Here is a 24,716-nt window from a genome sequence, read left to right on the forward strand (position 1 = left end):
TTTTCACTTTAGTAATAACAACACCTAATAATCATATTAGTTTGGTTTGTGCTGGTGTTGCCTATATTGATGTTGATTATCAGAATCAGAAAAGCTTGTATTGCCAAGTAAGTTTACACATACATGGAATTTGTTCTGGTGTTGTTGGTGCATGCTAGACATCTCTAAATATAAAAAGATAAGAAATAAAAATTGAACAATATAAATATAAAAATATATACACAGTATGTATTTGTATGAATGTAGGAGTGTAGTGTCAATGTGACACACTGCAGTCCTCACTGTGGCCACCAGAAGGCAGCAAATACGATGCATTCAGGTGCATATTCTTAGAAATAAATTCAATTGTATGTTTATGTTTATTTACTCTGATGTCACGTGTTTCCAGAACTTAGTTATTGTTGTTGTTTGTGGAACCATTTTAACACAGTGTTGCAGTTCTCACTTTGGACTCTGGGGGCAGTGAAGACCCCTGGTTCCTAATATATTCAAGCGATCGAGACTGAACCCGCACTTCCGGTACTTTCAAAATAACAACCAGGAAATAACATTAGAACTTCCGCCAAATATGTTTTTATTAGTTTATTTGACGCTTACAGTGGAAACATTTGAAATGATGCAGTGGCCGTGAACACGCTCTTAAAATGAATAACTTTTAGTCTCACTATTTGTTTTATTGCCGCAGAAAATGTGGTTAAAAGTCACGTTTAGGTTTGTAGGTTGTGTTGCTTTAAGAAGCCCCTCCTAGTCCCCAGTCATTTCAAAAAAGTTTTAGCATCATAGCTAATTAGCCTTTCAGTGTTTACTTCCCTTGTAGCTCGGACATTTTGGTTTCAGCACACTAACACATGGCTTACTAAAAAAAAGTGATTCAGTAAAACAAACAATATGAACAAACAGTTTGAGCTGAAGCTGCCTGAGCGATTACACAATGTTATCTAAAATTAAAGACGCCCTCTTGACTAAGCAGATAATACTGCATTAAGGATTGTGCTTCCAAGATGGAGAAGTGAGTCACATGTTTGTGACGTGTGTCTCCACCTGTCCTGCTCTGCTGACTCAAAGAGACATGATCCTAACCCTGATGCAAACAGACGTGTGCCACTTCAGGCAATGATGCAGCACCTCTGACCCAAAACGTGGGCCCAAATATCCCAAAACAAATGTGAGCGTTTTTTGCGACACTTTAGGCAAAGTGTCACCTGGATGTGAACTTAAAGTGACCCATGAGATAAATGTTGATTATGGCCCAAATAGCCCAAAACTAATTCAGGCCACCGTTGGATTAATGCAGCATTGCTACGGCTCACTTCTGGCCCAGATGTAGTAACAGGAGCAGACCGTCCAAGTGCCACCGTTTGCAGTACATGGGCCAAAGCTGGGCCTAAACAAATGTACGTGGGAACGTTGAGTGATACAAAGTACTTGGGCAAAAAGTCTGTATGTGCTTTAATCCCAATGTACTCGATGAGACCTGTGAGCCTGAAATAAAGCTTAACTAAAAATTACTAAAAACCCACAGTGTGTGTTTTTTTCCCCCACATTCCAGGTTGTACGTGAAGGCACCATCTGTCCTGTCTGACGGGTGCAGCTGATCTGAGTGAGAATGATTCAGTCTCACCTGAAGCTGCACCACCACCACCACCACCGGTCCCCCCGCCACCACCAGCACCACCAGCACCAGAGACGCTTTCTGCAGCGAGGAGCTTCATGTCTGGATGGAGAAAACTCTGACACACACAGTAAGTTTGCTTTTTCTATTCTTAAGTTTCTTGTGTACGTCCAAATGAAAATCTCCATTTGTTTCTCGAGAACTATTTGAGTGGTTTCAGTTACAAATGTCTCAGTGCAGGATCGAGCAGTTTCTAGCAGGAACAATGATCTGAGCTCAGGAGCTGGTGTTGCTTGTTTTAAAGAGAGAGAAACTGCTGTTGAGTTGTTCTCCTGTAGTTTTGTGTGTTAAAGTAAAAGTAAACTTGAAATGTGTTGATTGCAGCTTCTCAGATTCGTTGGTTGGAAATTTAATATAAAACAGGAAGAAAACACAACAAACCCTGACATTTAGTCCCTGGACATTTTTCTTCTGACTTTTTATAGAAAAAATATTTCAAACTTCATTTGCCTTCCTGTCTTACCGTCAAAACAGTGGTGTTACCAGACTCTAACACACACGTCTCATGTGTGCGTAGCCTGATTTTTATCTTCCTTTCTTTCACTGAGGATTATCTATATCTGTATCTCTACATTCTGACCGTCACCGAGTCTGTTTCATTTCTTTTCAGACACTAACACCAGCAGTTCTTTCTTTCTTTCTTTCATTGAGGATTATTACAAAAATACAAAGTTCAGTTTAAAATCGAAAGGCAAACACAGGGAGGGCCTTTGTTTCGAAACACACTCATTAAAAAAAACTTCACAAGTTACATATTGGGACAGAGGTGATAAAGTTTGATGCAAAAAAGGAAATAAACCTCAACAAAATAAACCTACAACCCTATAGATATGTACCTATATCTATCCCTCGATACATTATATACACATATACATATGCTTCTATAGATAAAAATGCACCTGCACACTGGTTTTCATCAGGTGCATTTTAGATCTTTGCCACACTAATAAAGGCTTTTTAATGTTTCCACATCATGAGTTGTGTCCTTGTTTTGCTTCAGTATAATATTGTCGGGTCACAATCCAAAGGACTTTCAGTACAAAAGGCGCCTGGAGACGTCTTCTGTTCCATTCTTCAGTTTCCAGTTTGTAAAAGCATCATATCTGAAAATCCTTCTGTTGAAATACCACATTGGACATTGCCTGTTGCTGCAGCACATTAATGAACTGATGGACTTTGTGCTTTTTTGCAGTCGGGGTCATGGAGAGCAACATGTCCAACAGCTGCTACTACAGCAACAACGTCACCTTCTTCTACCAACGGGTAGGCAAGAGCATCAGCTCGGGGTGGACGACGCGGGACTACGTGGTGATCGGACTGGGCCTGACGGTGTGTTTCATCGTCGTGCTGGCCAACCTCATGGTGATGGTGGCCATCTTCATGAACCGCCGCTTCCACTTCCCCATCTACTATCTCCTGAGCAACATGGCAGCGGCGGACCTGTTTGCCGGCATCGCTTACGCCAACCTGATGCTGAACACGGGCCCCTGGACCAGTACGCTCACCAAGAAGCAGTGGTACATCCGAGGGGCCCTGATCGACATCAGCCTGACGGCGTCTGTGGCCAACCTGCTGGCCGTCGCCGTGGAGCGCCACCAGACCATCCTCACCATGCAGCTGCACAGCAAGATGAGCAAGCGCCGGGTGACGCTGCTGATCGTCTGCATCTGGGCCGTGGGCATCGTCATGGGCCTGGTGCCCTCCATGCTGTGGAACTGCGAGTGTCACCTGGACGACTGCTCCACCGTCGCTCCCCTCTACAGCCGCCGCTTCCTCGTCTTCTGGGCGATTTTGAACTTGCTCACATTCTTCATCATGGTGGCCATGTACACCCGGATCTTCATCTACGTGAGATACCAGAGCCTGTACACGTCTCAGCACAGCTCGGAGCACAGGCAGACTGTTTTCAACCTGATGAAAACTATCTCCATGGTTTTAGGTGAGAACTTCAGCACAGACTCTGAAAACACATCGAAACACTGGTGCATCTCTTTCTTGGTTTGCAGCCACTTCTGGTTTTTACTAAGTAAACTAAGTAAGAGCACGTATGTCTTTTACATTATTTCTCATGGCGTCATGTTGAATGGCTGAATTCACCTCTCCGCTGAAGAGAAACACATTGTATTTTGAAGGTAGTGGATGAGCGGCTGTTTTTTCCCAGCATCCTATGGCCTCCCATTCCTCCACAAACCACATCCACAGCTGTAGCCTTGTGTATTTCTTCAGAACTCATCTGTTCTCTGCAGTTGTTTTAGTTTCAGAGGTTGTCAGGAATTTCCAGTGAAAATGAAATGAAGCATTTCATCTTGTATCGCTCAGGTGAATCATCTGGAGCCAGTTCACTGTGATGATGAAAAATCACAGCGGAGATGTTGTAAAGCATCTCAGGCTGATTTTGATTTGAGTTCGTTGTTTTCGTCTCTTTCTCTGCAGGCGCCTTCGTGATCTGCTGGACCCCCGGCCTCGTGATCCTCTTACTGGACGGGCTTCTTGGTAGAAGAAGCCACGCCAACGTCTACGAAAAGTTCTGTCTGGTGATAGCCGAGTGCAACTCTCTGGTCAATCCCATCATCTATTCCCTGCGAGACGAGGAGATGCGGAGCACGTTCAAGAGGATCGTGTGCTGCCTTTGTTGGAGGGGTGGCGGCCGGCAGAGGGAGCCTCCAGCTGAGGAGATAGACTCTCCATCACCAGAAGTAACTATTGTTCCAGTTAGACTTAATGTAGGTTTATTGACCACGTAGTGCAACATGGGAAACAGGCTTTTTGGTTACAGTGGTTTTAGATAAACAGGACAAGCCTCAGTTTCCGATCACTGCTAACAACAAACTCTCCTGTTCATTCATGCCTCGTCACATTCTGCCTCAGTGAGTCATGCAGGTTTTCTTACCGCTCAAGTGCACATGCTGATTTCTAATCTAACAGGCTGGGAGGAAAAAAACTCAGCTACCTGGTTCAGAGGAACCGGACTCCTCCTCCACTAGATTCTTTTGTTTGATAGTGACGAATAATTTTCTCGTGAATTAATTTATTACCTCTGCAAAGGTTTTCCTCTACGATGTGAGTCTGATAGTTACATTACACAGAAACTACCGGACGGATTAGCGTGAAACTTTGTGGAAAGTTGTAGAATGGGTCAGGGGAGAACACATTCAATTTTGGTGTGAGTCCGTAGCAAGGGGCGGATCCAGGAATTTATCACGAGATAACTAGAACTTCACTCAGTAGAGCACATACCTCCACCAAGGCCTGACAGTTTCCTTATGAAGCCACATTATAATTCACAATAATGATTTCTGATTTGTTGTTCTCCACACATGCCAGTTTTTTTCCATCAGGATTCATGAATCATTCTGTGAGAAATCATCAAATATGCTGAAATAAAAACCTAAACCAACATTCAGCATTTTCTTCCCTCTTCACAAAATGTCATATGTTGAGTTTTTGTGTAATCTAGCTCAATGACAAACAGATGAATACATAACCATCTTGGCAAAGGTGTGTGAATCTTGATTTAAAAAATTCAAACATATTTAGCCGGTTGGTATCTTAGTGTTTTTACATTATTGGGTGCAGATTAAAATCCATATCTATGAATTTAAATGTTTTCACATGGGAACTGTTGGGCCTTGGAGGTGTTCTGTCTATTGAGAGACATTCTGGTTAAATGTTAATTTTAAAAGTTAGTGCTGGATCCTTGTTTGCTTTCCTGAGCACTAAAACATATTTTGTCCACAGGAATCTCTCAACTGTGTCGAGAAATCAGATGATCAGACTTGTTCTCAAGACACCAACAAAAGAGAAGACAGTTGGACAATGGTGGGGGTATGATGGCTGCAGGCCTGTATTAAAGAAACAGCTTGATTTTACTGTCATCTAACTGGGACACACTGTGAAAATGTTGATATTGATCAACTACCTCTAGAATGTTTTCATGTGTAAATGGACTTAAATATATATAAAGATGCATCAGGTAAAAGGATTTATTCCACGTCTGAGGATGCAGTTATTTCTCAGGATGTTTGACACATTCACATCATCAGATGGTGCCATCTCTCGTTTTATTACATTTGACTATCACAAGAGCATTTGTGACAAATTATAAAATGAAACACTCCTAAAATTAGAAATCAAATACTGGGGGGAAAAGAAAAATCACACTAAATCATTTTATTAATTTTCTAATAAGAACACTACAATTTGTCATATTCTTCCTTTTGTTTTACTCTTTCTAGAACAATTCTAAAGTTGAGGTATAAAAGGAGTTCATACAGACTCACAGGTCTGAAAACAGTGGGGGTTATATACAAGAGAAATGGAAAGACAGAGGTAGAGAGAGGGGTAAATACAAGGGAAAGAAGGGAGATACAAATATACTAATAAAAACAAAGAAATCATAAAGGTTTAGAGTTCAGACGTTTGACGCTGTGGAAGTCATTTAGTCACTTGCAGAATCCAAACACGATTTAAACACGGTCGTTAATAGAGTGAAACTAAGTTTGGTATTTTCGATGTGCAGGACCACATAATGAACCCACTGATGTTTTGTGTTTTTGCTGCAGATTATGCACATAAAACCTTTTTTTCCTGTTTCAGCGTGGAACAAGAATTTAACAATTTAAAATAAGCTGCCGTTTAGTTTTAATTAATCTAATTCACCTTAACACAACACAAACATCTGCTCCTTTTGCGCTAAGTTGTTACGGGCTGATAACTTAAATTTGACAGCATCTGTTTTAAAACTTTTGATACAATGATTTTTTGAGCGGCTTTTAAAGAAGATTTACGATTAAATTAGGCTCAAAAGAGTGGCAGATATTTGGGGAAGTGACTGTTTAACTGACGAAGTGTGGAATCAGATGAGGAGTTTCCAGGGATTAGCACGGGTAAAAAAAACACCAAACAATATCCATCGCAGAGCCTCAATGCATTCGAGAATCTTTCCACAGCACCAAACGTTCCACCTTTAAACCTTAAACATTGCCACTCGGTTATGTAACAAAAGACCTAAATAATATTCAAAGTTGATACAGAGTTATCGTGAATCCGTGACACAAAAGGCCAAATAAAAACTGGCGTCTCAACCGAACATCAAAGTTTATAAAAGAAAGAAAAGGAAAATATATACTGAAACATTACACAAACTGTACAGTGACATCCATTACAACAGGTAGAAAAAGGAGGGGGAGGGGGGGGGGCATGACAATTTGGTGCGGTGATAATTTGTAAGATACAGTCGTATGAACTGCGATGAGTAACAAAAACGAGTAATTAAAACGTGGGATATCACATGTGACCAGCTTATAAGCTCAAGTTTTGTTCTGTAACATATGGTTCAACAAAGTCTTGACTGACACTTAAATATTCATAAGGCTTTACCTTACTATCAAAATGCTTTGTTATTCACATGACATTTAAATGTATAAAATAGTTCCAAAAGAATGAAAATCCCCAAAAACGCTGCAGGTTTGTCTTAAAACAGGAGTTTGACTGCGCCCAGTGCTGCCTCTTTTTTGGCAACAGGAGAGACAGAGAAGCCCTTGCCCAATCGGCCATAACTAAAAACAAAGAGTTGTGGTTTTACCAGAGGATAATAAAAGATGGGTAAAGGGGAGAAGATGCCCTCGATGCTCACAATCAAATTACAGGTCTGATATGACAGTCCTCACCCCACCCACCCTTCCTTCCTGTGAAGCCCCACAACAAACCCCCCCCTCCCCCCAAAAAAGAGAAATCAAATCAACTTGAGGCATGACAACACCACACAGAGAGACACAGATACAAATATAATTCCCTCCTCGCCTCGAACTGCAAAGGTGGCTGTGCACCAGCTTCAGAGAGAGAGACAGAGTAGCATTATTACATTGCTGAACGTGGTATTTTTGGTTTTTGGTACAACAGAAGGTTGTAGCGTGTTGCCTCGGGCTCAGGAGCGTAAAATGTTTCCAAGATGGGGAGGAGGAGATCTCACCCGAACCCCCCCCCACCTGCTGTGTCATTGGCTGGTGGAAGCACCCAGTCTCTATTAATGCTCACGAAGGTCAGAGGGCACCAGCCAGTTTGACTTAAACATCCACTGTACACACGCCCACACAGAGACACACACATCATAGCAATACATGATGCACTTTTTCCTTTTTGGTCTGACTGTAATAATTATACCCTTTTATTTTTTAGGTTTTTTTTGTTAATAAAAACGAAGCTAAAAACTCGGAAGGTTAAATGAAAACAATAATATCACGCCTAGAAGTCCTACATGCATGGAAGACAGTCACGTTTCTAAATTCATGTCACGTTTGTCCCAATAACACATCAATGCCCCACAATCTTTCCACCCCTCGCCTAACGTCGTCTAGATGCTTTATTGAGCTCATTTTTGGTGGTGGCTGGTGCATTCTTGGTGAAACAGCATTAGAAAATAGCCTACAATCAAAATAACTAGTGGACAGAAAGCAAGAAGTAAAGTCTACAAGCCGTCTACCAACACCCTCTATTGGTTAGCAACAAAAAGGGCTATTAGTTACATCCACTCCACCAAAGTTATTCTCCTCTCTCTGCCCTTTCATCCTCTTCTCGCCAGCCCTAATATCACCTGTCCTGCCTGGTTTAGAACAGTGATCCCCTTCACTACCTTTTTACAGGTAGCGACACCCATAACAAGGATGCTAACTTTTGTGCTTGACACTTTTTTATGTCAGCTCACTATGAAAACGACTGAAAAGTTGTCGGCTATGTGTGTGTGTGCGGTATGGATGACAGGGGGGGAGGGGGTTTACATGCACCTTTTGCACATGTCTCAGTTATTCACTTTGAAATCTCCAACAGAATGAAATATCAACCTAGAAGGACCCGGGAGATGCGACGGCGGAGGGTGATCTCAGAGGAAGAGATGTGTTGACAACTACTGGGGCAGCACTTTGGTACGAGCAAGGTGAGCAGAGCTCCCTGGTGATCTGTATCGACGGTTTGGCTGCAAATGCCAAGGCTTCAAGAGATACAGGCAATCACACACAGTTTTCCAAAGCAAAGGATCGAGTGCAGAGGTCAACGGCACATGGACAAGCTGTGTGAGTACTGTGTGAAGTTAACGTGCATATACACATTATGTACAGACATCATGATCATCTACACAGCTGGGTCAGTGGTTTTTCAAAAAGTCTGTGATGGTAAAGATGTTTTGAGCTCCGTCCCTCTTACGTTCTGAGTTACGGAGTGTCCGAGCGTTGGAGTGGAGCTGTGGAAGTGGAGGAGGGAGTGTTCCTCCCGACTGCTGTTCGGCTGTCCTGTGTTCCAGCACAGTGTGTGTTTATGAAATGCAAAAACAGGCCGGTGAGACTGTTTACTTGAGAGACGAGGGAGTGTTGAAGAGCGGGGGGGGGCAGAGGATGGTGGTCAGAGCAGACCACAGTGGGAATGAAGTGATGGCAGAGGGAGCCACCGGATCAGTTGGAGGTGTCGGAGTGGACGCTGCCAGGAGGACCGGGAGGGGAGGTGACCGAGGGAGGGGTGGTGGTGTCCTGCCAGCTGTTAGCCTGCAAACACGATACGAGTGTTCAGCATAAAGATCGAGTTCGATAGTTCATCGTCTAAACTTAAAGTAAGATACATCTTTGTGCCTGAAATGTAAAATATAACCTCGCCTTCAGACTAAAGACCATCGGATATTAAAAACTATTAAATAAAGTGACACTTCACTGCAAAACAAATGTTTAAATATATTTATAAACAATATTGACAAAGCTTGCAGCATTTTTGAGAACATAACATATTTCTGTCCCAAAACATCTTTAATTACTACTTGGACACAAAGTAAAAGGGGAACAAATTAAGGAAAAGATTTATGGGTGACTTCATAAATTCTGCATGATCGTTTCATCCCAGATTAACCGAAGTACGAGATGAGCGGCGCCAGGCAGCAGGAGACACTTTAACAGCCTCCACACAAACACCTTTTTATTTGATTTGACCCTAATGTAATAAAATGTAATGAGACCAAACTGTTCATGTTGTGTTGAGTCTTCAATAATTGTTGTTTTAATAACAGTCTTCTGTATGACAGGGTGGTTTTTAAAAACACTATACAGGCGATCTGTGATCAGCATGACAGCGTGTTTGAATTTAACCTCCTTTTTAAATTAGCTTATCACTTAATTGCTTGTTCTGTCTCTGTCCAAACTGAACTTTGAAGAAATTCAAAACATGCTTCAACAGTCAAAATACACAGGATGAGCAGAAAAACAAGACACGAACTTCATTTTTAATTTGTCCTATTTATACTGTCAATGCATAACATCTGTCCTCATATTACCTCAATATTTAGGAGCAGAATAAACTTTGACAAAAATCTGTCAAATAAAAGCAACATTTCCAAATACACTAAATATATAAAGTGTTTTGATGTTTTGATGCAGCCCCTTAACCAATTAGCTCTAAGGTCAGCAATAACCACGGTTTCCCATCATGCTCTGACGTCAGAGCGAGACCTGGCTGATGTCGACTAAACCTATAATTAGCCTGAAGTAATAAATCCCTGATGTTTAACCAACCAAACTTATTTCCCAGAAAGAAAACATTGATTGAAGTCACATCCCAGTGAGCATTCGTTTGAAGGTTTCAAAGATGATGAATCTTTAATTAAGTTTGCAATTTATACGTTTTCTGCTTATCTAGGTTACAACTCTAACTGTTGTTTCAACAGCATTTAAAGGTACATGTCTACATTGTAGACAATGCACCCAGTATCCAGGCATGAAGCCAAAATATCTCAGATACAAGTGCTGCCATCTTGTGCTAAAGACCAAATTTGGAGCCAGAGTAGCAACAGCAATCGGGGGTGGAGATGTGTTATTATGGTCAATTTATGCGCTTGACCGATCAAGAGCCAGTCTCAGCTTTCAATCATAAGGTTGCACCACATTTTATAGCATCAAATAAATAAAATAAAACATAAAAAAAATTATTTGATGTGTACTTTGAGTTTTTAGTTTGGCCCACGTCCTATCCACTAACATGAAGGAGGTGGGGTTTATGACCTATACTGCAGCCAGTCACCAGAGGGTAATCAAAATGCTTTGGCTACACTTAAGGGGATGCAGTCATGTCATCCATCTTTATATCCAGCCTATGGTCTACATGTTTATAGTATTTATTGTTGAGTGTGTAGAACAGATACTTCTTATCCTGAGTAACTGCATAGTGGTCCATCAACTATACCACAAGAAGGACTTAAAGTTGTTACTCACATCCAGGTGATGAGGGGTGTAGAGGCCACTACCCGACAGCTCCTCATAGCCGCCCGTCAGGTGTGTAGCACGGTGCAGGGTATCCACCTGTCAGGGATAAAACACACACACATTTAAACACAAACATCAACACATCAGGACAACTGATTTATTTTTTTTTTTTTTTTTTTTTTTTTTTTTTTTTTTAAAAGGTCCAGTATGTAAGATTTAAGTGAAACTGGGATGTACTGGCAGAAATGTATATAAAATAACCCTGTTGATGTTCTCACTCTCAAGTGTGTTTCACCTAAATTGTACAAATTGTTGTTTTCGTTACCCTAGAATTGGTCCTTATGTTTTCTACAGTTGTCCAAACTGGACAAAGTAAACACCATTTGAGTTTTTATGACAACTGAAAGAGAACCTAGTGGTAGTTCTCCTTCATGCTTGGAAGAGGAGGGTGAGGTGAAGGGTATTCAGCTGCAACATGCAACTTAACCACTAAATGTCATTAAATTCTACACACTGAACCTTTAATTAGACATCCACAGACTGTGATAGCATCCACAAACCTCTACTGCATCAGAACCAGTCTGTATTAGTTATGATCACTCTCCAGCTGGAGTACTCAGCCATTTAGTCAGTGTAGCCCAACATTCAATCTATAACATCATACCCATCAACTCAATGACTCTCCCTTACACCACATATGCTTTAAATACATGTTTAGACTGTAACTCAAGCCAAAAAGCTGGTACTTTTTAAAATGAACTTCTAGATTATGACGTGTTTAACAGCAGAAATCTGTGGATTCTTCCAGAACAAAACTCTATATGTCAAGGTAACGATCACGAGGAAGGTTTGGAATTTCACGGTCTACACGGGTGAGAGGGTGGATATTTAAGGAAATGGGATTGAGGAAGGTTCAGGAGGGCAGGGAGGTTGTTTGATGGTTGGAGGTGCATGAGGACCCGGTGGCTCAGAAGCGGATCATTAACCACAGGATTTGCTGGTTCAATCCCATTCCCTGATTTCGATTCAGCTCTTTGTTGACAACCACAAGAGTAGTAAGCAAGGTCCTGATGCCCAAAACCTTGTCTAGAGTTTCTGTAACGTAGCCGACTCTGTGCTCTATTAAGTTCTTGCATATTGGTAAGGACTGTAATGTAAGTACAGAAGGAGGTGCACAATTTTCTATTTTATTCCTCTCAAATGAAGCCATAAGCTCTTCAGGGCTCATTGTACAGAGAACAGAAGGGTAATTTGTGTGTGCTTGTGTTGGGGAAGGGATCAATGAGGTCAAAGGTAAAGTCAGGATGGGATCTGGGGAGAGGTCGAGGTCGAAAGGAGCTACGCAGAGGGTGGCTATCCAAGGATTCTGGGTGGCTGGGTTAACGGCATTGAGGTCAACTCTGCAGCTGTCCTCAGTGCGTACCTGCGACTGTAGAGAGGGGGCGATGTTGAGACCCTCCCCGTTGAGTGAACGCAGACTGAGGTAGGCGTCGCCTGTGTGAGACAAACTGTATGACCCTGGTGACCCTGTAGGCAATATATATACCCAATATCCAATCAGCCGCACCACAGTGCCATGGGTTCAAAAGGTCATGGACATCGACTAGTAGCACAAAATTTTAATAACCATCGTCAGTGTTAGGGTCACTGTTCTCAGGCAGTGTATTCTAATTTAATTTAGCATGGATTCTCAGCTGCACACCAACACACATTTTTATTAAAAACTAATTCTGGCTTCTTTGGCTGAGCCGCCCCTCTGTGCAGATTCTAGACATGGCTTTGGAAAAATGTTAGGAGAATAAAGGTTATACACTGCTTCATTCAGTGTTTACAGTTTTTACTGGATTTAAATCACCAGGTCTGTTTGTTTTGAAGGTGGAGATCTGTGCGGATAATTAGGCTCATGGGAAATAAAACCTCCAAAATCATTTACACTAAAGGAATCCCAAATGGAAGAAAAGCTGACTGATGTCAATAGTAGTGAAGACAACTCCCATGATCCCATGCTACGTTAGGACATCACCAAACTGTGTTTTATTGTTTTGGTTTTTTTTTTAAATGAGAGAGCCCTTGCATCAGGAAATTACATACTATGAGTTTAAGTTTGGTTTTCAACAACTCTGCTGTTGTCAACATGTATTTTGAAAACACTGAAGCCGCAAGTAGAAAATAAAGACATCTGTATAATCTACTTTCAGCTTCCCCTGTGAGTATGGGTTACTATATAATTACTATATAATCGTGAGCTGTGTGTTCTATTATTGTTTAAAATATACTACATAGATGCAAAGATCCACACAACAAAAGCAACAAACAAGCAAATAAATATATAGTGGGAGGACTTTCAGAAAGAAAACATGAATGATGGACACAGTACTTTAGGATTTACATTAGGTCAGTCCCTCCATCTGATTATCTTCTTATATAATGTGAAATGTTAGAAAAGCAACTAACATAAAACATAGCTAGATAAGTGCAAATGTTAGCAGACAGACATGCAAAGACCACACTGCACAAACTAAATGAGCCACAACTTTAACAGTTTCTGAAAGGAATTAAATTACGAAAACATATGGCTGGGAAACACAATAAAGTTGCATTCTTGTAAAATAATGTGAATTAACTTGGCATTTTTTAGATTTACTATCCTTCATTTGAAGTCATGATTGAAAGGATATTTTTACATTCACCCAGCACTTTGTTAGGAACACTTACAAACTTACTTATTCATGTAATTCTACAACCAGCCAATAATTATGCTGATGAAGGTCAAGACATCTTTTTAATCTAATTCTGTTTATCTTCACATCAAACATTATAATACGGAAAAATTGTGATCTCTGTGACCGTGGCATGATTGTTGGTGCCAGACTGCTGCTGGTTTGAGTATTTCTGAAACTGCTGATCAGCTGAGTTTCGTACACAACAATCTCTAGACTGGTTCAAATTTTACATTAACCCAGATAACTACACTTCTCAGCTGTGGGGCGCAGACAAGCATCTCACAATGCACAATACGTCAAACCATGAGGGGGATGGGCTACAAGGGCAGAAGACCACATTCGGTTCTCACTCCTGTCGGCCAAACTCAGAAACCAGAGGCTGCAGTGGCCTCATCCACGCTCATGAACCTGATATGATAAATCCCAACATTTGCAGAGAAGTGGTTACCCAGTGTTAGTGTGGTGTTCCTAATAAAGTGCTTAGTGAGTAAGTAGCCAAAATGTAAAGTGACCACTCAACAGTTGGATTGCTGAAGCTTTAACAGACAGTACTCTGTAAAGCTTTCTGTTTGTATGCAGGTATATCACATATAAGATTTCATGCTAAATAAATACGATCATTTCACAAGGTTCTGAACAGAAACTGAGGGGGCTGAAAGCACATTTGTTGTGCAGTTTGGGTTTTGCTTTTGACGAGTCAGCCAATAATTGTGTTTCTGTCGGGTTTGGTTGCATTTAAAAACACATCAGGATTTAGAGGAACGGAACTTGTAAATGAGCTTTTGAAAGGATGAGATGGAGCAGTCAGTACCTGAGTTGGGCGTTGCTGGAGAGTTAGCCTGGCTAGCCTGCGCCGACACATTGGCAGCATCCACCGCCGTTTTAACTGCGTAGAGGTTTGCCTCCTCCTGGAACTTACCAATGTTCTTCTTGTAGCGTATTCTCTTGTTGCCAAACCAGTTAGAGACCTGAAAGTCAGGAACAGATATTCGAATTTCCACATTTAACTATTGGAGCCTCACTGTGACAGCTCACTCAGTTAAAAAGATGTTAAAACTGCTATGAACAAAAAGTTACAATTTCAACAAATATAGCATGAAAACAGCTAAAATGTCCTTTTATTGTCCTAAATAATAAGCATTATTAGCAACTCACCTGAGACACAGTGATCCCACACTTTTTGGCCAACTCCTCCTTGGCTTCCTCACTGGGGTAAGGGTTAGACAGGTGGGAGTAGAAATACTCGTTCAGCACCTCTGTAGCTTGCTTGTTGAAATTGCGCCTCTTACGTCTGAACACACACAGAGAGAAGAGATAATGACCCAAGTGCTCGGAATGTGCATGTCACAACAAAGTAAATGCGCTTGGATCACTTTGGCCCTCAAGAAAATAACCAGCCATTTAATAGACACACACACACACACAATTTGCGCAGCTATCCTTGTGAGGACATTGCATTGACTGCCATCCATCCCAGTCCTAATGAGGCAAATCTCCATCTCTGATGTTCTAGTTAAGGTTAGGGAGGTAGGTATGAGTAGTGGATAGCCTAAAGAAAACCCTGAACCATTACTAACTCATGCCTTAATAAAGCCTAACAAAAACCTAACCCTAATTCACACCACAACCAGGATCCAAAAATTATTTCGCTTCATTACGACCAAGCTTCGGTTCTCATGAAGACGACTGCTCCAGACAAGGTCAGTGTTTATATCAGAACACGTCTCAAAGTGGTAACAAAAACACATTAATGCGCACACACAGAAAAAATAGAGAGACACACGGACGGACCTGGCGTCTAGGAAACGTGAGCGCAGGATCATGACGGCCTCGCAGGTGCTCTGTTTGAGCTGCATCTGAATGGAGCTGAACTTGCGGTGGATGATGGCCACCATGCGCTCAATCTCCTTGGGAGAGATGGGCCGTGTGCGAGACTGCTCTCTCAGCAGGTTCATTACATGGTTGGTGAACTCACTGCAGGCCTGGACCGAGGAAAGAGCAAGAGAGAGAGAGAGAGGAGTTGAATGTTATTGTGAGAAGATAGTCCGAGCACAGATTCTATCCACTGCCCTGACATGTGATGACGACATGTAGGGCCTTGGCTTTCTAACCTCTTTTTTGGTAAGTGGCAAGTTCATAAAAAAATATGAGAAAACATGATTTGTGAGACAATAGTGGCCTTTGAAGCATGAAATAGTCTGTAGTTATGCCTCTCAAACAGGTTTTAAATCAGTGAAACACCAGGAAAAGATGGGTCTGTGCCATAAACAGCCAAGAATGTGCAAAGCCAAAAACCAAAAACCGAGTGGTGTTTATATTCTTAATACTATGTGTCAAAAAATGTATTTGTGTCAAATTTTACTTTCATTCTTTATGATGAAGCCAAAATCTTTCTCCAGTTCAGTTATATTACCTGAGACATGTGTTAAACAACCTCCGCTCAAGTTTTCATTTCACACCACAGCAGCTGATAATATTAATTAAAATACATTAAAACATGGAGACAGAGGTAATCAACCTTGTAGTGTTGCTTAATTGGCCACATTCTAACAGAGTAGTTCATTCAGTTCACTGTACATTTCCGTTTGGCTTGGCACAAAATTGTTGTTACCACACTAGGGGACCCGGGTGCAGAGGAATGAGTGTCTGACTAAAACTGGCTTATTTTATTAATTTAATTACGTCATGTTAATTTTAGTGATAAACAGTGTATGTTCAAGTATTTCAGTCAGCTCAGCACACACCTGCTCATACTTCTCCAGCTCAGAATGATATATCTGGCGGATCTGGGCGAGCTTGGCTCTGTAGTCGGAGTGTTCTATGCTGCTGTCAGTAGGTGAGCCCCCTGCTGCTGCTGCAGCTGCAGCCGCTGCAGCCGATCCTCCTCCCTTCTCCGGTCCTGACACACCTTCCGCGAGCAGCATGTTGTCCAACCGCATGATCTGGGGATCTGGTGGGTCCTCCTCCTGCACACCTCGTATACTCAGCACTGGACAGGAGAAGAGAGAAAGCAGGAGTTAGACAGGCAAAGTTTGAGTTTACCTGATAAGAGAAAAAAACACTGAGAAACCTTGCAGGTTAAGAAGTATTGAAAAATTGAGAGACCGCACACTTCATTTTAAGGAGAAGGTTAATACTGTGGGTTCTGGGGTGCACAGGAAGAAATTTTATCATTGCTAAAATTCAAAGAAGTGCAGCCCTGTCAAAGCCTAGTCAAGTTTCTCCCCTGAGTCATTGCTTCGAGCGCCTGGCGGAATTCTCAATGAGCCTGAACTTCCTCTAAATCAACAGCAGAGGGCAGTGTGGCCCCTCAGTGGCAACCTGCCAGAGATAAGGGCATGAGGCATGGGACCAGTAATGGGAGTGCATGTGCTGTCACTATGAGCCCCAGTGGCCATAAGTATAGTTATCAGTCGCTGCTCTCCACCACTGTATTATACCAGGACCTCTGTCAGCCTGCAGCCATGCTCTCATCTCTCTCTCTTCCACAAACACACACACACACACACACACACTCCCACACAGATACCACTTTGTTACTGAAAAGTTTTAAGCACAGACAACCATCTTTTCTTCAGAGCCTGAAGCTTTTAACGCTCAACTAAATTTCCTCTTGCTCCTTTTGCTTCTCAATCTTTCAACTTCAGAAAGTAGGACAAGAATCTTGGCGCATGATTTACTAATAGTTTATGTATCAATAACCAATGCAATATATAACAGAATACAAATTATAGAAGGAAAATTGTGGTTTCAAAATGTTATGAGAACGTGAATTATTTTTAACTTATTTTGAAAATAGGCAACACCACAGACATCTTTTATTTTTACAATTTGCTAAACAGTCAAAATAGGCAATCGAACAAAAAAACGAATGGCAGCTATTTTGATGAGTAAGCAATTGTTCCCTATATTTTCAAGCAAAAACTAAAACAGAATTTCCTATCATAAATAATCAGCTGACTTACTGATAATGGATGGAAAAAAATATCACCACAATGTTTATATCGCCAAACTTTTTTTTTTGTTTTTTTTTTTTTTTACAAAGGTCAAGTTGTACAATTAAAATGTTTTAATGTATATATTCACTGTGCAAGAAAAAATTTTGTTGCTGGAATTTGTCAATTCATATGTATACTGAAGCAAAATGGTTAAAATGTAATGTGATTGTTAAATATTGGTTCAGAGTCACAAATAAAGTAATTACTATGCCCATCTCTATGCTGAACTTTATAATAAGAGAGAAAATTAAGGAGGTAAAAGCCATTTTAGACAGCAGTGAAACCAGACAGGATTCTGGAGGAGACAGACGCCAACAATATGGATGACAGGATTAATCCCAGTGGAAACTGGGTGGCGTTAGGTGCTTATCCTCCTCAAGGATTACAGTAGTTAATCAAAGCTCATCAAAAGTTAGGGGGTGTATGAATTAGTTGATTTAGAGATTTTCTTCCTGCCACAACTTTCAAAAGTTTATTAGTCTTAATGTTTCCATAAAGATTTCCCTGTAGGAAAAACAGGTTTTCAGCTGTAGAGCAGTCAGAGCTAACAAATTAGCAGGGCTGTAGTTTAGGGCTAACAGATGTGAAAGAAATGAGGACAAAAACTGTTTTGCTTAAAAGTTTCCAAGTGCTATGGAGCAGATTTTTTTCTTTTTCAAACTTCATTTGATAAATGAGTCTGTTCCACCATTTAAGGCCTCCTGTAGCAAAGTGTCCAACTTTCCCTCTTTTCCCCTTTTTTTCTTGTTCCTTCTTGCCTGTTTCTTTCCCTCTGCTTAGGTCTCTTCTCTCTCTGAGGCACATTCCTGCTCTGCTGCTCCCCCATCTCAGGGCTCAGGAATGCAGCAGACCCAGCCGCCTGAACTAATGACCCTGATTCGCCCATCTCTTTCCCTCCACTTTTTCTTTCCTTGTAGTCATCCACATATGATCCCTGCACCTCTTCTTGGCCAGATAACCCCGACAGCTAATTTAGCGATCGAGGAGCAGAAGTGTTTGTTTTGTCATGATAGCATGTAGTCGTGTGTGGTTGATCTTCACTGTCCTTTTACAGATAAGTACAACTGAACTAAAGTGGGGAGGGCAACTGTGGCTCTTGAAGCTTCTCACCTCTCCCCCTCTCCCTATTGCCCCCTCTCCTCATTATGGCCCCCAGCTGTAGCCTAATGCCCCTACATTCCCCTAATTACTCCAATTAAGCTGTGATTACCCACAGTTGCACTCATGCTCAGTCTAGTGGCCTAGTGGTATTATAGCAGCTGTTGAGATGAGTTAAGATACTGCACAGAAAAAAGACCATATGACATGGATGCACCTTAAAAAACCTCTCCATGAGACCCTTGGAAAAAACCCCAATACCGTTTATGAGAAACATACAGCTCGTTTCAGTTTGATCAACAGTCAAGCTGGTTAAATTACAGCGCGCCTAAAACTCAGAGTGCTGTAAGTAATGACACTTAAATTCCTTTAAAAAAAAAAAAAAGCAGGAAGACATCTTAGGCCTGCAGCCTGCATCCACAGCTCGCAGAAATCACACCATTATGCACACGTTACCACCCTAGCCGAGCTGTGTGCCATTGAGAGACGGAGCGAGCAACACATACTATGAAATATTCAGGGTATCCAGCTGGGCTTTCACTGCATACATAATCATTCTCATTTCTGCACAGCCAATGTAGAAACGGTGCGGCGTACAGACACAACACGCAGTATATGAAGTGGTGCAGGTAAGGGTGAACAACCTAACCACGAGCACGGGGCTGTACATTAACTGTATTGCCTTCCACACATTGAAATAGATAAGACTTAAACGCAGTCAGTATATCATTGCTCAGCTCACAGCACAAGCTTTATCCTTGTCTGTCTTTTCCCTCGCTAGCATCCCGCTTTTCACTCTGTCTCCCCCAACACACATCCCCTCCCCCCTCTCCCTTTCAGCACACCCCCACCCACCTCCCCCAGTGCCCCCCTCCCTCTGTTCTCCATTTCAGTCGAGTTCTCCATGTGAGCCGCAATCCCTCATGCTGTCAGCCCCCCCTCTCCCTCTCTCTGTAGACAGACAGGATTAGCATTTTAATTGCATCAGCTCCCTTGGGTATTCTCAGCCTTTCACTGGGAGAGAGCAGGGGAGCGGGAGAGAGAGAGAAGCATAGAGAAGGAAAGGAAGGGGGAGAAAAAAAGGTAAGAAGAGAGAGGGTAGAAGGAGAACCAAGGAGAATTGAAAAAAGGAGTCACAGGAGAAGATATGTGTGCGAGAGAGGAAGAGACAGAGAGAGAGGGAGAAAGGGAGAGAGAGGGAGGGAAGCTACAGGAATATACAGAATCCACAGTACAGACGTGCCAGCGAGCGAGTGAGCCAGAAAGAGAGAAAAGATAGGACTGTGAAAACATCAGTTTTTCCTTTCATTACAGACAGAGAATTCAGATAAAGAGAATAGGCCACAGAAAGATGGTTTTCACAATGAAAATATGCGACATGAATATGTAAATTCACCTCACAAAAACTACAAAAATAAATCTCAACTGCAGCTGGGTAAAGTACGTATAACAAAAACTGTTTGCAAGATATAAATTATCATCTGGGGAATACAAATGCAGCAAGGGAAAATCCAAAACTGGGACCAGTCTTCTTATATTAAACGACTCTTGACTGTTTTAGGTTTTCACCAGCGAAAACACATGAAACTTTGAAAAACTAGAATGGCATTCAGTAGCCTACCTCTGCCACTGTCCAACAGTCCCCTTACGAAATCACATGAAATTCACAAGATCCACGTTTTTAATAGGATCTGCACCAAATTTCACACACTGTATTCGTCCCCTAAATTTTTCCCGACCCATATTGCATCTTTAAACCAGGTTTCATGGTGATTCATCAAGTAGTTTTAGAGTAATGCTGCAAACTAATAGACAAATAAGCAAACACAGATGAAAACATAACCTTGGCAGAGCAAACAAATGATGACCTAACTTCTTCCTGAACATTACACAACACTAAGTTGCTGAAAACCCATTACTTTTGAATTGGTATCCAGGTTTGAGTCTGACAATTTTGATTAAGAAATTTATCTTCAGTGGAAGTTTGACAAAAACAAAAGCCAACCAGATGTGGTTTTTATTTTTGCTTATTTTTGTCAGTTTGACCTCCATATATATTTTTATGAGTGACATTAGAGAACAGGGAGGAGTTTCATCAAAGTCCTTGACCTTTAAATCCATGCAGAAGGAACAAACCTCACTGTCATGATGTACAGTTAGTCACACAGTTTAAGTCTGTAAATGTAAAATCCTGTACTGGTATCAGGACTAGTCATCTTCAGCAATCTGAAAAAGGGCATTGATGCCAGTCACAACTTTTTTGGTTAATATGAACTCTTCCAAATAGGTTCCTCTGTGCATACAGGATTTTGATTTACCATGCCATTTCAGTAGAATACAGTATGTGTTGGGGGAGTTGGCTGAATAAAATGTTTCCTTGGGCAAGTTGTAGAATATGGTATAAAAACTTAAGAACTAGTATGAAAAATGAATAATTTGCGAAATGGATATTGGGGAAGGTGTACTTCCACTGCAAATGCAGCATAAAAACTGTGCCCCATTCTCTTAGAAGGGTGCTTTTAGAGGAGTACAGTCAACTTAATGAGCCCAATCCATATGTCCTTTCCTACTTTTAAGCAGCTCAGGCTAATCAGCATATGTTTGGGTAGTCCTGTTGCACACAGCCCCCCAGTCTGACACGCACACATGCGCACGCACACACGCAAGCACACAAACACAAACACACACACAGAGAGAGTAAACACAGTGTGGTCTGATTAAGGTGTGAATTGGAGAACTCACACCTTGGGCAAACACAACACTTCAGTCCAACACATCATCAATCAGCCCTTAATTAACTAAAGAGAGAGGCTTGGACACTCGAGCGATGACTACGTGTACCCCCCTTGAACGGTCACACACAAACACACACCGTCACACACACACAAGGAAACACACAAACGCTAATGAGGGATCAATTTGTGTTGTCACCCAATCTGCACAAATAGATGCTAATAAAGAATCTACAATATATTTTCCCCATACCCATCACTTACATTAATAGTTCTTTAAATTATTGAAGCAATTTCCAAGACAACTGCTTAAGAAGTTTTTTTAAACATCACAAGTAAAGGTTTAAGAAATACAAAATCAAAATGATATATAATTTAAAAAATGATGATGATGCTACACTTGAGAAATAGAGACATTGTTGCAATGCTTATGGTAAAACAAATGACAGTTGATAAATATTCACAGGGTTTTTCCTAACATTGTGAGACTGAGAAAGAAATAAATAAAATGTAAATTTAAATAATTACATGTTCATTGAGTAGGGCTGTAACAATTCTCCGAATCCACGGTTCATTTTTTTTTGCTTATTGTTCTGAAGCTACTTGTCACTTCAATGTGTTGGTTCAGATTACACTGGGTTTGGTCCCAGGCTTGTGACTGAAGTGGAGTGTGATAGGACACGCATACGCACACAAGCAACAGGCTGCACATGCTGCTGTGGCAGAGTGTGGGATGGGCAGGGAGACGTGTTGCAGTTCCATCTTAGCGTATCAAAAACCAAAAACATGGACACTTGGACTAAAATTTCATTGAGGACAAATATTCTCAATAAAATGGAGTGAATACCAATGTAACTGCAGACTCTGAGAGAGTGTTGCGTTATAGCTTGGTTACAGTCTGTCTATAGTAAGTCTTTAAGAGTTAAGCTGCATGGCAAGTGTTTGGTTTGTCCAGTTAAACCTGCAGGAGTTTCTGAGGGCAAGGGAAATAGGTTCTTCTGTCATAGAAAATGAGTTATTAGTATCTCCTGACCTACACACTATACAAAAGACCCATCTGTCACAGTTACACTTACCATCAGGAGCACTGGGAGGACTCCCACCACAATAGTGGCCTGGTGGGCCGTCAAAAAATCCATTAAGTTTTTACCATCCTCAGAAGGCAAGCAGAACTCTGCATAACGCTCGAAGGTTTACGATTTAGCTGTTTGTGTTCCCACAACAGGCGTACAGTTCTCGGAAAGAAGACAGAACTCAGCACAGTACTGGCACTCTCTGCCTCTCTGCGTGAAAGGGGATTGTGTTGATACCATGAAACAATGTATCACTTTGATTTATTCCGTTTCTACTTGGGAGATTTTCACAAAAACAAATGCAGCACTCTACATTAAAACAGTCAGCTACAGTTAAATGTACAATATGCAACTTAAGTGGCTAGTTTAACAATGTCGTGAAACAGCATTGGATCAAGAGAATTGTTGTCGATGAAAATCTGCAAACGTAACTCAGATGCAAAACATGTTCACAGATGAGGTCAAATACTAATTTAAAAAATGGTTACATATTATATCTTTAAAGTTGATGTTTAAGTTAAAATGGCCTTAGAAGCCATGTAGTAAGCACAGAATGAAAGGAGTTTGTGACTTTAGTTTACCTTTGACATCTCACATCGATGATATGTCCACAATGTTTCTAAAGAAGACCTGTCACAGGCCTGAATGGACCAGTGACAAGTCAATCAACTGCACTGAAACTTTCCCTGGCCCTTGGTCATACTGAATGATGGACCCTGTATAGTTTGTGGTACATTTTCTAGCCATCTTCTTAATTCCTAGGTTCAGATATTACACAAATAAAAAGAAACTAAATAATATATATTAACAGGGCCTGTCAAATGTAAAAGTAGAAATCATGTGTGATCCAAGTCCCTCAAACAATATCAAAATCAAAACTAACTGAAATCCCCCAAAATATGAGTTTGCATGTAAAATCATGTGATCATGACCAAAAAGAAGTGCAACATTTAGCACTAGTCACTAGTGTCAGACTATATGTTGAACATGAAGAAAACACAAGAAAACTATTTTTGGAGCAAGTAACAAGTAATGGATCACCCATTGATGTTATTTTAAGTAACTGAGCAATATTACAATTTAGTAAAGAAAATATTTTAATACCACTATGGCATGTGCTAAAATTAGTGATATTTGAAAGATATAGTAAGCACTGTTGAGCACATGTGACTAAATCTGTAATACAATATCTCTGGTCTAGTACAGTTTTGCACACACAGAAAGACAGAGAGACATGGAAGAAAGAATTTGAAATGTCACAGGAGGAAGGAGGATGACGAAGAGCACCTAAGCAGGAGGCTTGTTATAGCACTGCTAGGATCTTCCCCCAGTCAACTCTCATCAGGCCAGCTGCCTCCTGTGCTCATTAGCACAGACTCTTAAGGAGCTCCTAAAGACTTTGTGAAAAATGAACGCTCATTTGAGAGGTCGTTAATTTGCACTGTTATGCAAATTAGGTGGCAATTAAGCGATAGATCAGAAGAGCAGTGCCCATTTATAACAAGTGAACAAGCATTATGACACAGTCAGATGGTGCCAGAGAGAGCTGGGGGTACATGGTTAGTCTGCACAGGTCCAATGTACCAGTTTAGTGTGGAATAAAAATCACTGTGCCTATAATATGTACCGCTGGTCAGGATAACAATTTACCAGGGGTTTTACACACAGACTAACATGTAACACACATTAATGACTGCACATTAAAGGAGATACTGAATTAAAAAAAACTAATCAACCTGACAAAATAAGCCCTCAATCTAGTTCAGTATTAGATTTATAAGGAGCACCAAGGGCTAAAAAGGAACATGGGCTTCCCAGTATCTGTAATAACCCAATAAATACTGCTAATCTCCGAGTGGGTAGTAAAACTCGCTCACTCCACCAGCCCTGCTGTTTCCATCTTTCCCCTGCATTTATGACATGGTGTGAAATATACAAACATACCGTACAGGACAGCAATGTGGACCACTGAAGAGGGGTGGAAGGCTCCCATCAATTGTAATTAATCCTTAATTAGTCAGGATTAGGAGCTAGGCTCCGACACACTCCCACCCCACTGCCACCAAACTAATGCAATCCAGCTGAGACCACATTTACATATCTTTAATTAAAGAGACGCCAGCTTCCTTTAAGAGCAAAGCCTAAAAGCAGTGTGAGAAGCATACATGCTGAGGGGGGGTTGGGAGG

General features: G+C 41.2%; 2 protein-coding genes across 10 annotated transcripts in view; one reads left to right on the plus strand and one right to left on the minus strand.

Annotated features, from left to right (window-relative positions):
• The first annotated feature begins 1,256 nt into the window (after positions 1-1,256).
• Positions 1,257-8,637, plus strand: lpar2a (lysophosphatidic acid receptor 2a). Of its 5 annotated transcripts, none has more exons than XM_020094376.2 (6): positions 1,257-1,394; positions 1,550-1,742; positions 2,865-3,611; positions 4,106-4,395; positions 5,411-5,491; positions 8,498-8,637. In XM_020094376.2, the coding sequence occupies exons 2-6, from the start codon at positions 1,607-1,609 to the stop codon at positions 8,513-8,515; spliced, it is 1,272 nt and encodes a 423-aa protein (XP_019949935.2). In that variant the 5' UTR covers positions 1,257-1,394; positions 1,550-1,606; the 3' UTR covers positions 8,516-8,637. The 5 variants fall into 5 exon arrangements, with proteins under 5 accessions (XP_019949935.2, XP_019949937.2, XP_069380612.1 ...); XM_020094378.2 differs by having other exon boundaries at positions 4,106-4,368; XM_069524511.1 differs by lacking the exon at positions 8,498-8,637 and adding an exon at positions 5,584-5,658 and having other exon boundaries at positions 4,106-4,368; positions 5,411-5,426.
• The window catches only part of pbx4 (pre-B-cell leukemia transcription factor 4), a 30,252-nt gene continuing 11,363 nt past the window's right edge, over positions 5,828-24,716 (minus strand). For 2 of the 5 annotated variants that reach the window (XM_069524507.1, XM_069524509.1), the window contains 7 exons: positions 16,373-16,617; positions 15,420-15,610; positions 14,784-14,919; positions 14,440-14,596; positions 12,329-12,432; positions 10,915-11,001; positions 5,828-9,204 (listed from right to left, as the gene is read on the minus strand). In XM_069524507.1, the coding sequence (XP_069380608.1) occupies positions 9,115-9,204; positions 10,915-11,001; positions 12,329-12,432; positions 14,440-14,596; positions 14,784-14,919; positions 15,420-15,610; positions 16,373-16,617 (1,010 nt within the window). In that variant the 3' untranslated portion in view covers positions 5,828-9,114. The remainder of the gene's footprint in view (positions 9,205-10,914; positions 11,002-12,328; positions 12,433-14,439; positions 14,597-14,783; positions 14,920-15,419; positions 15,611-16,372; positions 16,618-24,716) is intronic. The other 3 variants (XM_020094382.2, XM_020094381.2, XM_069524508.1) reach the window with 2 other exon arrangements.

This window comes from Paralichthys olivaceus, chromosome 5 (genome assembly GCF_024713975.1).
Source record: "Paralichthys olivaceus isolate ysfri-2021 chromosome 5, ASM2471397v2, whole genome shotgun sequence".
Taxonomy (NCBI): Eukaryota; Metazoa; Chordata; class Actinopteri; order Pleuronectiformes; family Paralichthyidae; genus Paralichthys; species Paralichthys olivaceus.

Excerpts from the sequence above, each read along its gene's own strand:
- lpar2a (XM_020094376.2), top strand. The coding sequence starts at position 1,607 with ATGATTCAGTCTCACCTGAAGCTGCACCACCACCACCACCACCGGTCC. Across the intron at positions 1,743-2,864 it reads AGAAAACTCTGACACACACA|TCGGGGTCATGGAGAGCAAC; the intron begins GTAAGTTTGCTT and ends GCTTTTTTGCAG. Across the intron at positions 4,396-5,410 it reads TTGTTCCAGTTAGACTTAAT|GAATCTCTCAACTGTGTCGA; the intron begins GTAGGTTTATTG and ends TTTTGTCCACAG.